This window comes from Pristiophorus japonicus, chromosome 11 (genome assembly GCF_044704955.1).
Source record: "Pristiophorus japonicus isolate sPriJap1 chromosome 11, sPriJap1.hap1, whole genome shotgun sequence".
Taxonomy (NCBI): domain Eukaryota; kingdom Metazoa; phylum Chordata; class Chondrichthyes; family Pristiophoridae; genus Pristiophorus; species Pristiophorus japonicus.
The window spans coordinates 104,721,677-104,734,906 of NC_091987.1; the positions used below are offsets into that span (position 1 = coordinate 104,721,677).

The 13,230-nt window shown below is 40.3% G+C and overlaps 1 protein-coding gene across 1 annotated transcript in view; it reads left to right on the plus strand.

Annotated features, from left to right (window-relative positions):
- Positions 1 to 13,230, plus strand: part of LOC139276211 (bromodomain and WD repeat-containing protein 1-like) — a 145,838-nt gene that overhangs the window by 14,466 nt on the left and 118,142 nt on the right. The window contains exons 10-14 of the mRNA XM_070893847.1: positions 2,046 to 2,116; positions 7,238 to 7,338; positions 9,246 to 9,286; positions 11,385 to 11,483; positions 12,764 to 12,917. Coding sequence (XP_070749948.1) covers positions 2,046 to 2,116; positions 7,238 to 7,338; positions 9,246 to 9,286; positions 11,385 to 11,483; positions 12,764 to 12,917 — 466 coding nt within the window. The remainder of the gene's footprint in view (positions 1 to 2,045; positions 2,117 to 7,237; positions 7,339 to 9,245; positions 9,287 to 11,384; positions 11,484 to 12,763; positions 12,918 to 13,230) is intronic.

A 13,230-nucleotide genomic window follows, 5' to 3' on the forward strand; every position in this document is an offset into this window, starting at 1 on the left:
TTGTTCACTTTAATAATGCAGCAACAAGGCTTGTGGTAATTGCTTAAAACTGGTTTTACTGCAGTCTTAACTTCTTTAAAAATACAATTTTTGCACGTTAGGAAACATAGATGCTTTCCATTCCTTTTTTCAAACTTATGTTTAATGACCTAATTTTTACATATTTTGTCAGTATTGCAAATTGTTAAATTGATAATTTAATACAGGTAGTGATGATTTTAAATACATGTTATTTTAAAAAATGGTATTGATGCTTGCCATTCATATTCATTGCTACAGATACAATGACATTGAGCCATGTAATGGTAGCAGTGCCAATTCTACTGCTACAGTAAAACCGTAATTATCCATCATAAAGGGGACTCCTTTGATGGATAAAATAAATTGGCAGATAATGAGGAGTCTCCACGTTTTTCCATTTTGAAAATGGTTGTTCACTTGCCTGTTGGCAGCTCCTACTCCCACTGGTACTTATGGAAGATGCTGTTTTTTTCCAAATAGTAACAGTTAAAATATTTCAGTGCCATATGGCATCTTTAGAAACATAATAAGATCCTCAGAATAGGGATGACAAAAGGATTTAGATCAGATAGACATAGGAAAGAGTGGATATATTTTCTGGTTGATTTCAGTGCAAGATTGTTTTTTCTGCCTGAATATGACAGCGGTTTGGTCTTTGTCAGACTTGCTAGCCGACTCGATTGACACTGCAGGTAATGGGAACACAGATAATTGTAACGTATGAATGTGAACCAAACTAAATGACCGAGCATTACTATTTTCAAAGTAACAAAGACTTTTTGCCAAAGCAAAATACTGCGGATGCTGGAAATATGAAATAAAAACAGAAAATGTTGGAAATACTCAGCAGGTCAGGCATCATCTGGAGAGAGAAACAGAGTGAACGTTGCAGATCGATGACCTTTCGTTATGATTGAAGACTTTGCCTCCTGCTTGGCCTCATGAGACTCTAATGCAGAACTGAAAATAGTACCAATAAGACAACAGTACTGATTGATTGCTCTTAAGCCAAAAGACATAACTTTAAATCAACTATTTCAAAATGTGCGTTCTTTTGCAACCTGAATACTCGGATCTAAATGTGTATGGTATGCTGTGTAAACATGAATTCCATCAAAAAAATGCTAGTTAAAATAGGTTAGGGATATAGGTACTCAGTAGTCCATAATGCTGGAGATGTGAAATTTTCATATGGTCATGTGCACAGTGAAAAATGCCCATCTATACAGTTAAAGGTTTTTGCCTTTTCAAACTTGGGGTTTTATTCGGAGAGTGTATTTTGAGCTCCCTAACACTCGGTGATATTCTCGTGGGCACACTGATGCCAGTGATTGGAATCTGTCGTTATGAGTGGAGACTTGAGATACAGGGGGTATTTCCACTGGACCAGAGAAGGCTGAGAGGAGACTTAATAAGTTTTCGAAAATATGAAGGGCGAATGACAAGGGTTCATCAATATTGTCACTGACTGAGGAGAGAGGTTTGGAGAATTTCTTTATGCAGCATGTTGGAACATGGAATACTTTGCCACAGGGAGTGGTTGAGGTAGAGACCATTGCATCTTTTACGGTAAGATTGTATAAATGTTTGAAACAGGAAGGTACAGGGCGATGGGGAGAGATGGGCAGTGGGGTTAGCTTTAGATTTCTTCAGAAATACAAAGGGCCAGTTGGCCACCATCTGTGCTATAAATATCTAAGGTTCTATGGTGGTGTTAGTGGTGAAACTGTTTTGAAGTGCTGAATTAAGTTTAGCACACAAGAAATGTTGTGAGCACATACTAAAGTAAATTGACTTAAGTGCAAATTTTCATGAATGCATTGGTGCCAATACATTAAATAAAACTGCCGATAACAGTGGTTGTGTTAAGCCCGGGTTATGTCATATTGCTATATAAAATCATTGGTATAATTATCTAATAAACAGGAAGCGAGCTGGTGGATTTTAGTCAGCAAGTAGCTCTGTTTTTAAAAAAAACAATTTTTTTTGTCTGAGTACATTTACCGATATCACATTTCAATAAGGAATCAGCCGTTGAAGTTCACGGAGCGGTCCAGACCAGGTTCTCCGATGATTTGTTCTTCATTTAGTGTTGGTAAGTGACAGAAACAGTCTTTGCATTTTAAATTAAATTGAGCCCAAAAATACATCTCCATAAACTGCTGAATTTAATTGAAGTGGCTTTGTAGAGATTTCTTTGAGTTGAAGGGTAAATGTATTGACTTATTCTGAGCCTAAGGAAGGGAAGAATTGGTCAAAATTTCCTTTTCTAATCATTTTCCAATGCTCCTGTAGAAAGGTGGGTCTACACGTGTGGAGTTGCACATGGGAAATACACTGATTAACAGCTTGACAACACATTGTTGAGGCTTACATGAAAAATGGCCAGTTGAGTGTGGCATGGAGGGCTCCTGGTTCAAAGGCATTTTCCAACATCAACAACTACCTTGTGCCAGATGGGAGGAGAGAGAAGAGAGCGCGCGAACGCTGCTTTGTCTCAGCATTTGCAATTTCCTCAATATATTTTTGCATACATGTAACAGATGACTAGATCTCGTTTAGCAAAAAGAACTTGATTCTGATTAGTTTGAACTCTCTTACTCTCTACTGAGAAATTGTAAGGAGAGGTGGTGGGGACGGGGCAGGGACTGGGGTGGCTGAGTTTCCCGCTTGCTGATTTGTCTTCAAAAACAAAAAATATTCGGCTTCTCGAAAAAAGCCACTCAAATCAACAAAATGTAATTCAAAATCTAAATGGTTAAATGGCTCGCTCTCCTTTTTCATCATCCTTTTTGCAAAAAAACCCACTCTTGGTCCCTCTGTCCTTGCAAACTATTGTCCCATCTCCAACCTGCCTTTCCTTTACAAAATACTTGAATGTGATGTTGCCTTCCAAATCCATGCCCATCTTTCTGCAACTCCACTTGAATCTCCAATCAGATTTCCGCCCTTCCCACAGCACCAAAACAGCCCTAACCAAAGTAACAATCAACGTTCTCTGCATCTATTACATTACCCTGATGGATTGTCCCTCTTTGTTGTTTTCAACATCAGTGCAACCGTTGATGTGGTTGACTGCTATTTTCCTCCCCTGCCTCTCTTCCATTATGCAGCTTATTGTGAGTGGTTCTTGGTTACACTCCAATCAATCCCCTCCTAGCCAGAGCATCTCCAGCAGTAATTTTTCTTCTTGCCCTCATCCCATTGCCTCCAGAGACCCCAGGAATCTATCATTGGTCTTCCTTTTTATCTACATGCTGTTCTTCGCGACATCATCTGCAGACATGGAGTCAGCTTCCACATGCATACTGATGACACCCAGATTTACCTTTTCACCAGGTCTTTTGACCCCACCACTGCTTTTTGTTGTCAAACTGTTTGGCATCCAGTCTTGGATGAGCAGCTATTGCAACTAAATATTTGTACTAAAGACTGAAGCCATCGTCTTTAGTCTCCGCCAACGACTCCATAACCCTCCTAGCCACTGTCTTGGGCTGAACTGGACTGCTCGCAACCTCGGCATCCTATTTGACTCAGAGCTGAACTTCTGACTCCATATCCTCCCCATCGCCAAGACCGCCCAATTCCCCTTCCGTAACATTGCTCGTCTCCGCTTTTGCCTCAGCCTATTAATCAAGGGAATAATGGAGGCATGTGAAAAAGGAACGGCAGTAGTTATGGGGGATTTTAACCTACATATCGATTGGTCAAATCAAATCGCAGGGGGTAGCCTGGAGGAGGAATTCATACGGGATTGTTTCTTAGAACAGTATGTAACAGAGTCTACAAGGGAGCAAGCCATTTTGGATCTGGTCCTGTGTAACGAGACAGGAATAATAAACGATCTCCTCGTAAAAGATCCTCTCGGAATGAGTGATCACAATATGGTTGAATTTGTAATACAGATTGAGGATGAGGAAGTTGTGTCAGAAACGAGCGTACTATGCTTAAACAAAGGGGACTACAGTGGGAAGAGGGCAGAGTTTGCTAAAGTAGACTGGAAACAAGGACTAAACGGTGGCACAATTAAGGAACAGTGGAGGACTTTTAAGGAGCTCTTTCATAATGCGCAACAAAAATATATTCCAGTGAAAAAGAAGGGCGGCAAGAGAAGAGATAACCAGCCGTGGATAACCAAGGAAATAAAGGAAAGTATCAAATCAAAGACCAATGCGTATAAGGTGGCCAAGGTTAGTGGGAAACTAGAGGATTGGGAAAATTTTAAGCAACAGCAAAGAATGACTAAAAAAGCAATAAAGAAAGGGAAGATAGATTACGAAGGTAAACTTATGCAAAACATAAAAACAGATAGTAAAAACTTTTACACACATATAAAACGGAAGAGAGTGACTAAAGTAAATGTTGGTCCTTTAGAAGATGAAAAGGGGGATTTAATAATGGGAAATGTGGAAATGGCTGAGACCTTAAACAATTATTTTGCTTCCGTCTTCACAGTGGAAGACACAAAAACCATGCCAAAAATTGCTGGTCATAGGAATGTGGGAAGGGAGGACCTTGAGATGATCACTATCACTAGGGAGGTAGTGCTGGACAGACTAATGGGACTGAAGGTAGACAAGTCCCCTGGTCCTGATGAAATGCATCCCAGGGTATTAAAAGAGATGGCGGAAGTTATAGCAGATGCATTTGTTATAATCTACCAAAATTCTCTGGACTCTGGGGAGGTACCAGCGGATTGGAAAGCAGCTAATGTAACGCCTCTGTTGAAAAAAGGGGGCAGGCAAAAGGCAGGTAACTATAGGCCGGTTAGTTTAACATCTGTAGTGGGGAAAATGCTTGAAACTATCATTAAGGAAGAAATAGCGGGACATCTGGATAGGAATAGTGCAATCAAGCAGACGCAGCATGGATTCATGAAAGGGAAATCATGTTTAACTAACTTACTGGAATTCTTTGAGGATATAACGAGCATGGTGGATAGAGGTGTACCGATGGATGTGGTGTATTTAGATTTCCAAAAGGCATTCGATAAGGTGCCACACAAAAGGTTACTGCAGAAGATAAAGGTACGCGGAGTCAGAGGAAATGTATTAGCATGGATCGAGAATTGGCTGGCGAACAGAAAACAGAGAGTCGGGATAAATGGGTCCTTTTCCGGTTGGAAATCAGTGGTTAGTGGTGTGCCACAGGGATCAGTGCTGGGACCACAACTGTTTACAATATACATAGATGACCTAGAGGAGGGGACAGAGTGTAGTGCAACAAAATTTGCAGATGACACTAAGATTAGTGGGAAAGCGAGTTGTGTAGAGGACTCAGAGTGGCTGCAAGGAGATTTGGATAGGTTAAGCGAATGGGCTAAGGTTTGGCAGATGGAATACAATGTCGGAAAGTGTGAGGTCATCCACCTTGGGGAAAAAAAACAGTAAAAGGGAATATTATTTGAATGGGGAGAAATTACAACATGCTGTGGTGCAGAGGGACCTGGGGGTCCTTGTACATGAAACTCATTTTTGGAGTTTATCTGCAAAACAAAACACATTAAACCGTGCCATCCGACCTGGGTGACACACCAGACATTTACAAGGCCCTTTTTTTCCTTTTTTTTTGGGCACTAAAATCAAATTTTTTCCTTTTTCCAGTGCCCCCTATAAAAGGAGAGGGGGACACTAAAAGCACCGGCAATTAAAACAAATTAAACTTTAAAACGTAAAATCAAATTAAAATTTGGTTGCCGGGCGTGATGATGCACTCCAGTCCCTCCCAAAAGGTTAGTTTGCAGGTGCAGCAGGTAATCAGGAAGGCAAATGGAATGTTGGCCTTCATTGCGAGAGGGATGGAGTACAAAAGCAGGGAGGTGTTGCTGCAACTGTATAAGGTATTGGTAAGGCCGCACCTGGCGTGCAGTTTTGGTCACCTTACTTAAGGAAGGATATACTAGCTTTGGAAGGGGTACAGAGATGATTCACTAGGCTGATTCGAGAAATGAGGGGGTTACCTTATGATGATAGATTGAGTAGACTGGGTCTTTACTCCTTGGAGTTCAGAAGGATGAGGGGTGATCTTATAGAAACATTTAAAATCATGAAAGGGATAGACAAGATAGAGGCAGAGAGGTTGTTTCCATTGGTGGGGGAGACTAGAACTAGGGGGCACAGCCTCAAAATACGGAGGAGCCAATTTAAAACCGAGTTGAGAAAGAATTTCTTCTCCCAGAGGGTTGTGAATCTGTGGAATTCTCTGCCCAAGGAAGCAGTTGAGGCTGGCTCATTGAATGTTTTCAAGTCAAAGATAGATAGATTTTTAAGCAATAAGGGAATTAAGGGTTACGGGGAGAGGGCGGGTAAGTGGAGCTGAGTCCACGACCAGATCAGCCATGATCTTATTGAATGGCGGAGCAGGCTCGAGGGGCTCGATAGCCTACTCCTGTTCCTAATTTTTATGTTCTTATCTGATGCTGAAACCCTCATCGATGACTTTTGTCACCTCTAGACTTGACTGTTCAAATGCTTTGCTGACCAGCCTCCCATACTCTGCTCTCCATAAACATCAGCCCATCCAAAACTCTGCTGCCCATATCCTGCACCAAGTCCTGCTCCCCCATCATTCCTGTGCTTGATGACCGAGATTGGCTCCTGTACCCAAAATCCCTCATTTAAAATTCTCATCCTTGTTTAAATCCCTTCATGTCTTTGGAAAGGTTGCTGATTGTTTTGTGTGTCTGGGATATGATGCCATGCAGCAAATCAATTCGTCAACCTGCACATTTCTTAGGAAAAATTAATATATTTTGTTGTGAGGCAGGCTTTTCCCTGCCCTCTTCCTATTAGTTATTTCCTTGCGTCATTCAGAACCTCTGACCATGCAGTTCTCACTAAGTCCTATGACAAAGTCCTCACTGTATGACTTCTGGAATCTATTCTGTTGTGGAGTGTTTGGAAATGACACTGCTCTGCATTATAATTGAGTACTGTATTGGTTGTACAATTTTGTTCAAGTTTTAAATTCTGGAGAAAATAATTTCTCAGTTTTGTTAGGTATTTTCTGTGCTGCGAAACCATTTGTTATCATGGAGCATTTAGTTTTGATGCCTTTACACTTGTGGGTGAAAATCTGCAATTAGAATCCTACTACTTTTTGCATTCTTCTTGTTGGAGCAATTATAATTGCAAGGATGCCGTGCCTATTTGTTGCAATTAGTTGTCGTTCCTGATTAAAATGTTGATCCAAAGAATCATTTTTTTCTCTTTAAAAGGTGGCATGTTCCTAGCAGCTGGCAGCAGTGATCATGTGATCAGAATATATTACCTTGGATCTGGAATCCCTGAGAAGATTTCTGAATTAGAATCTCATCTGGTAAAGATGTTATAAAAGTTTTGAAAGAGACTATTGGATTTCTAAATATTTGCATTTTGTTTAGACATATTAGATTTCATTTTTGAAAAGTGTTAATCATTTCAATGCTTTATGAAGCACTTTACTTTTATTGTCTAAATTAGATTGTGCTCCATCCCTATTCTCAATAGATTAGTTATTCTGTGTGATATTGGGGGTTAGCCTTTCATCTCATTATCTCTTCAGTCCAGTGGGAAAGATTGTATAAAGGAGAGAATAAATTTGGTAGTGAAAATTGAAAGTACAGTTTCAAGGATTTTAAACTTTCTATTAAATCTAATTTTACTAGAAAACCAATACTGTTTTAATACTGCATTTAAGAGTAATTTGCATTGATTTACATAAATCCAAGTTATGCCCAAGGATATGGCAGCTAACCGTGGATGCATTGTTTAAATAATTGCACAAGAAGTACAGGAAAGTGGAGCTGAGTCTATGATCAGATCAGCCATGATCTTATTGAATGGCGGAGCAGATTCCATGGGCCAAATGGCCTACTCCTGTTCCTATTTCTTAAGTTCTTAAGTTCTTATGTTCTTATGAGAATGGCCCAGTGTCTTTCCTTCCTTACCTCTATCACCTTGATGAAATAGGCAGAGCATGTCTATGCTTTGTCTCCTGCTTTTTCTCTTCCATGCCTAGTGGCACATGTGGCAACCCATTTCTTCCACAGATTTTACATCCAGCAGATCATTTAAAAAAAAATCATTCCCTGGGATGTGGCTGTCGCTGGCAAGTCTAGCATTTATTGCTTATCCCTAATTGCCTGCTGCCCTTGTCCTTCTAGGTGGTAGAGGTCAGGGGTTTGGGAGTTGCTGTCGAAGAAGCCTTGGCAAGTTGGTGCAGTGCATTTTGTAGATGGTACACACTGCAGCTACGTTGCGCTGGTGATGGAGGGAGTGAATGTTTAAGGTGGTTGATGGGGTGCCAATCAAGCGGGGCTGCTTTGTGTACTTTTGGAGCTTGAGTGCTGTTGGAGCTGCACTCATCCAGGCAAGTGAAGAATATTCCATCACACTGCTAACTGCCTTGCAGATGGTGAAAAAGCTTTGGGGAATCAGGAGGTGAGACACTCGCCGCAGAATACCCAACCTCTGACCTGCTCTCGTAGCCACAGTATTTATGTGACTGGTCCAGTTAAGTTTCTGGACAATAGTGACCCCCAGGATGTTGATGATGGGGGATTCGGCGATGGTAATGCCGTTGAATGTCGAGACGGTGGTTAGACTCTCGCTTGTTGGAGATTGTCATTGCCTGGCACTTGTGTGGCGCGAATATTACTTGCCACTTATCAGTCCATGTTCTGGGTTGTTTCTGCAACCAAGACCCTTTTTTATGTGGACAGGTCGTTAATCTGACCGGGGGCACTGGCGAGATGTAATGGGAAGTCACATCTCCACTCTCATCAGATGCTAATACCTGGCTGGATATCAACCAGAGACTCCTCCGCTCATCAGGGATGTCTGGGGTGTGGCTCAAACCTATAATCTGACGTAGACATGCGAATGCTACTGCTGAGCCAAGGCTTACTCAAACAGTACAAAATACTGGAAGTGCAAAGTAAATTATACAATGCCTGAAAGAGAAAAACAGATTAACAGATGCTTTGTCAGATGCTGACGAACTCATGTTTCCAACATTTTCTGTTTTATTTTTATTTTTCCAGGATCCATGTATTTTTTTAATCTTTATTTGTTTTTATTTGGGGTGGGCCTCTGTATACTGATTACATGCAACAGTGAATGATCTGCACTATGTAAGAAGGTAATTGGTTTACGTGACGTGCAATTTAAAATAAAATCCATCACTTAATTTGCATACTGTAACAGCATTTTCTTAAACATTCACATTTATTTTCACCCTTTCAGGACAAAGTAGACAGTATTCAGTTCTCCAACAATGGTGATAGGTAAATATTTTATTTTTGGTTATGATCATAAGCATGTTATCATCTGATTTTAATACCATCTGTTTTACTACTTGACTTTGAATAACACTTCCAGGGGAACAGCAGTACATACATGTAAATGTCTGGTTTATTGCTTGTTCATAACTATATTTTAATTACGCGAGCTGTCTATAAACATATGTCAAGTTCTAAATATTGACAATTGGGTTACATCACGGTTCTTTAGACCCATTGGAAGTTGGGTAAAACGCTGTTGAAAGAGAAAGTTAAGTCTGACAGCTGTGGTAAATAATCTTTATCCTGCAAGTGAATCTGATCAAAATAACTGCCACTCATGGGTTTTGTGGTCAGGTTTTTCTGCAGTTTAAAAATATGCACCATAGCTGCCACCTGTGTATGAATGTTCAAGCAAGAATTTCATTTAAAACAAAGTAATTTTTAATTGCTAATAAAACCGTATCTATTTTTGTAAGTTAAAATTTAAGATCTGTTAAGTGCCTTTAAAGCGCTTCTTTTAGATAGGTTAAATTTTAGTTGACTTTAATTATCGAGTTGCCTTTGTTTTTCATATCTGCTAGTTTATCCTGTTTAATCTTGAAACAACACTAGCTAAACCTGAAATAGTATCACCATATCACTACAGTGTTAATATTTATTTAGAAATGTCTTTATTAGAATGGATATATAACATTATGCATTAAGGCTTTTGTTTTCAAACTTAACATTCTGAGGGGATATTGCAACTTTCCATTTAATAAACTAGATTTAAAATAATAAAATTGTACTCTGCTTCAGATTACGATACAATTTAAAGTAATAGTTAATTGCGTTATGGTAAATGATCATATGTAATCTCGGATGGTATTCAAAAATATAATTATCAACTGATTTTAATTTGAAGTGGCTATTTGCCCCATTAAATTAATTGTCTCCATTTTCAAATGCTACAATAATGTCACCCGTTGTCTCCTTCAGTCCCTAATTGTACAGGAACTAAAAATATTCACTACTGTGACTCTTGCATGCTATAAAATCTTGTGCACTTTTCTCATATTTGGAATGTTTTTGCTACTCTTTGCAATAAAATAGTAGCTCAGGATTGCATTCACTGAATTTTGTAAGATGCATATCAAAGAGTGACTTAAATAAAAAAGGTGATCTCCTTGAAACATATAAAATCCTTATAGTGCTTGACAGGGTAGATACTGGGAGGATGCTTCCCCTGGCTGGGGAGTCTAGAATTGAGGGTTACAGTCTCAGAATAAGGAGTCGGCCATTTAGGACTGAGATGAGGAAAGATTTTTTCACTTAGTGTTGTGAATCTTTGGAATTCTCTACTTCATTGGGCTGCGGATGCTTAATCCTTGAGTATATTCAAGACTTCACGAGTTGAATCCTGAAATGAAGGGGTTGTCTAATGAAGAAAGGTTGAGCAGGTTGAGCCTATACTCATAGAAGCTTAGGAAAATGAGAGGTGATCTTATTGAAATGTATAAGATTCTGAGGGGGCTTAACAGTGTAGATGCGGAGAGGATGTTTCCCCTCTTGGGGAAATCTAGAACTAGGGAGCATAGTTTCAGAATAAGGGGCCAACTATTTAAAACTGAAATGAGGAGAAATTTCTTCTCTGAGGGTCGTGAATCTTTGGAATTCTCTATCCCAGAGAGCTGTGGAGGCTGGGCCATTGAATATATTTAAGGTGGAGATAGACAGATTTTTGAATGATAAGGGAGTTGAGGGTTATAGGGAGTGAGCAGGGAAGTGGAATTGAGGCCAAGATCATATCAGCCATGGTTTTATTGAATGGCGGAGCAGGCTCGAATGGCCTACCCTGCTTCTATTTATGTTCTTGTGTAAGACAGAGATCAATATATTTTTGGATATTAAGGGAATTAATGGATATGTGGATGGTGCAGGAAGGTGGATTTGAGGTCGAAAATGAGCCATGATCTTATTGAATGGCAAAGCATGCTCGAAGGGCTGACTGGTCTACTCCTGCTCCTATTTCTTGTGTTATCTTAAAATAAAAATTGAAACTATACAGCAGATCCATCCTGTATATGTTGATGTTAGTAATGTTCATTTTTTTATAAAACAGGTTGGTCAGTGGTAGCAGAGATGGAACAGCACGGATCTGGCAGTACCAGTACCAGGAGTGGAAAAGTATCTTGCTGGACATGGGTGCTAAATTGCCAGGGTAAGACATGGATTTTTTGAGATTTCTCAGTCCAATGTTACCAGGCATTAATTTCCGTACAAGTGGCTGTAAAGTACTTAGCCGCAACTGTCCGAAGTTTTAGATTTGTATGTTGCATTACTTTTTGTTGAACTTTGTTTTCCATAGAATCTAGCTTTACTGTGATTTATAGGTCAGTTTTGATGCATGGGGCTTATCACTGGTATTCTTGATGAAACTTTGAAGAGATTTTACAAATGAGTATGAATAACAATGAAAGTATTAGAAAAAAGGAAATAAAGGCAAACTATTTTTCTGACATCTGTACTATCTGAAACTTGAACAAACCCTGCACAAGCTGTTGACTTTCACTGGATGCAACAAATTTGACTGGATTAGTGATGATATCATGAAAGTATAGATATGTGGCAAGTGGTTTATTACACACATTTCCAGATCTTTAGGAAATGATAGAAATACAGAAGGTTTATCAGCATCTGAAAAGAGAAAGGAGGTTGACAAACTTGCAGCCTACTTCCAGAAATGTGTGTTTTTACTTGATTTCCAACATCTAGAGTCCGAAATTGCCTCTTTAAGAGCCGTGTTCGGTACGGACTCATCGCCTAGTCGGCATGTCCTCCATTTGTTTTCCAGCAGTTGATCATTGCCGTGTTGCCGCCCCGTCGGGCACGCGCCGACACCCTACTGACCGGCGGCGACCACTTTCCACCCCACATGGGAAATTGCCCATGTGAGCAGATCGACGCCAATCTGTGTCCCCGACAGCTTTCCCCTGCGGGAAGCTGTATGTGGTCGGGTGGCGCATCCGTTCTTAAAGGGGAGGGCGGTCTGCCGAGGCCACCATTTTATTTCAATTGTCGGTCAGCCTGACAATGGCGCCCACTTGGTTCGGTCGGACTTCCAACAGGCAGCATGGCACCCCCTCTTGGGTACCGGGCCGCTGGCCTGGCGGAAACCCTCCCTGGTGGCCCAGTTTGCAGTGCCCTCCCATTTAATTAAAGGGGAGGGAAGTTATGAACGCATCAGCACTGATGACGCCGAGTGACGTCCACTCCACTCTGAGGTCCCATAACACCCCCCCGACCGAAAAAAAAACAGAGCTGGGGCGGAGAAAATTTTTCAAGATTGGTGAGTGCGCCCCCTTTCGGTCGGAGGGGAATTTTGGCTCCCTATTGTTTTATTTTACTTTTTGTTCATTGTGTATTACTTGCCATTATCCCTAAAAGTTTTATTTTTGCCTTTCTCAAAGTGCGACTCCTGCTTATTGTCTATTCTTTTAGAAGCAACTCCAGTCCTGGGGATGATAAGGTCACAAAACTTAAAGTGACAATGGTGGCATGGGACCGTCGTGACAACACTGTCATCACTGCTGTGAACAACCATACTTTAAAGGTGTGGAATTCCTATACTGGACAGTTGCTGCACATCTTAATAGTAAGTAGTATTCAACAACTGACAGAGGCATGGTTATGGTATAAAATTACATTTTGGACATTAACACATTGCACCACTGACTAACCCATACTAGTATGATTTAACGCTGCAGTGAACTAATTGATTCAATTTAGTCAGTGTTGAGGGGCTCTGAAATTAAAGAAGCCCATGTATTGCATTTTCTTCTTAGATAGTTGAATTTCAGTTTTGCAGTACAGTTTAAGATCAAGAACATGCACTTTTGTGTGCTGTACAGTTCACATCCACTTTTTGACCTGTGTATGTGATGGATAAAAAGCAAGAATCCACATAG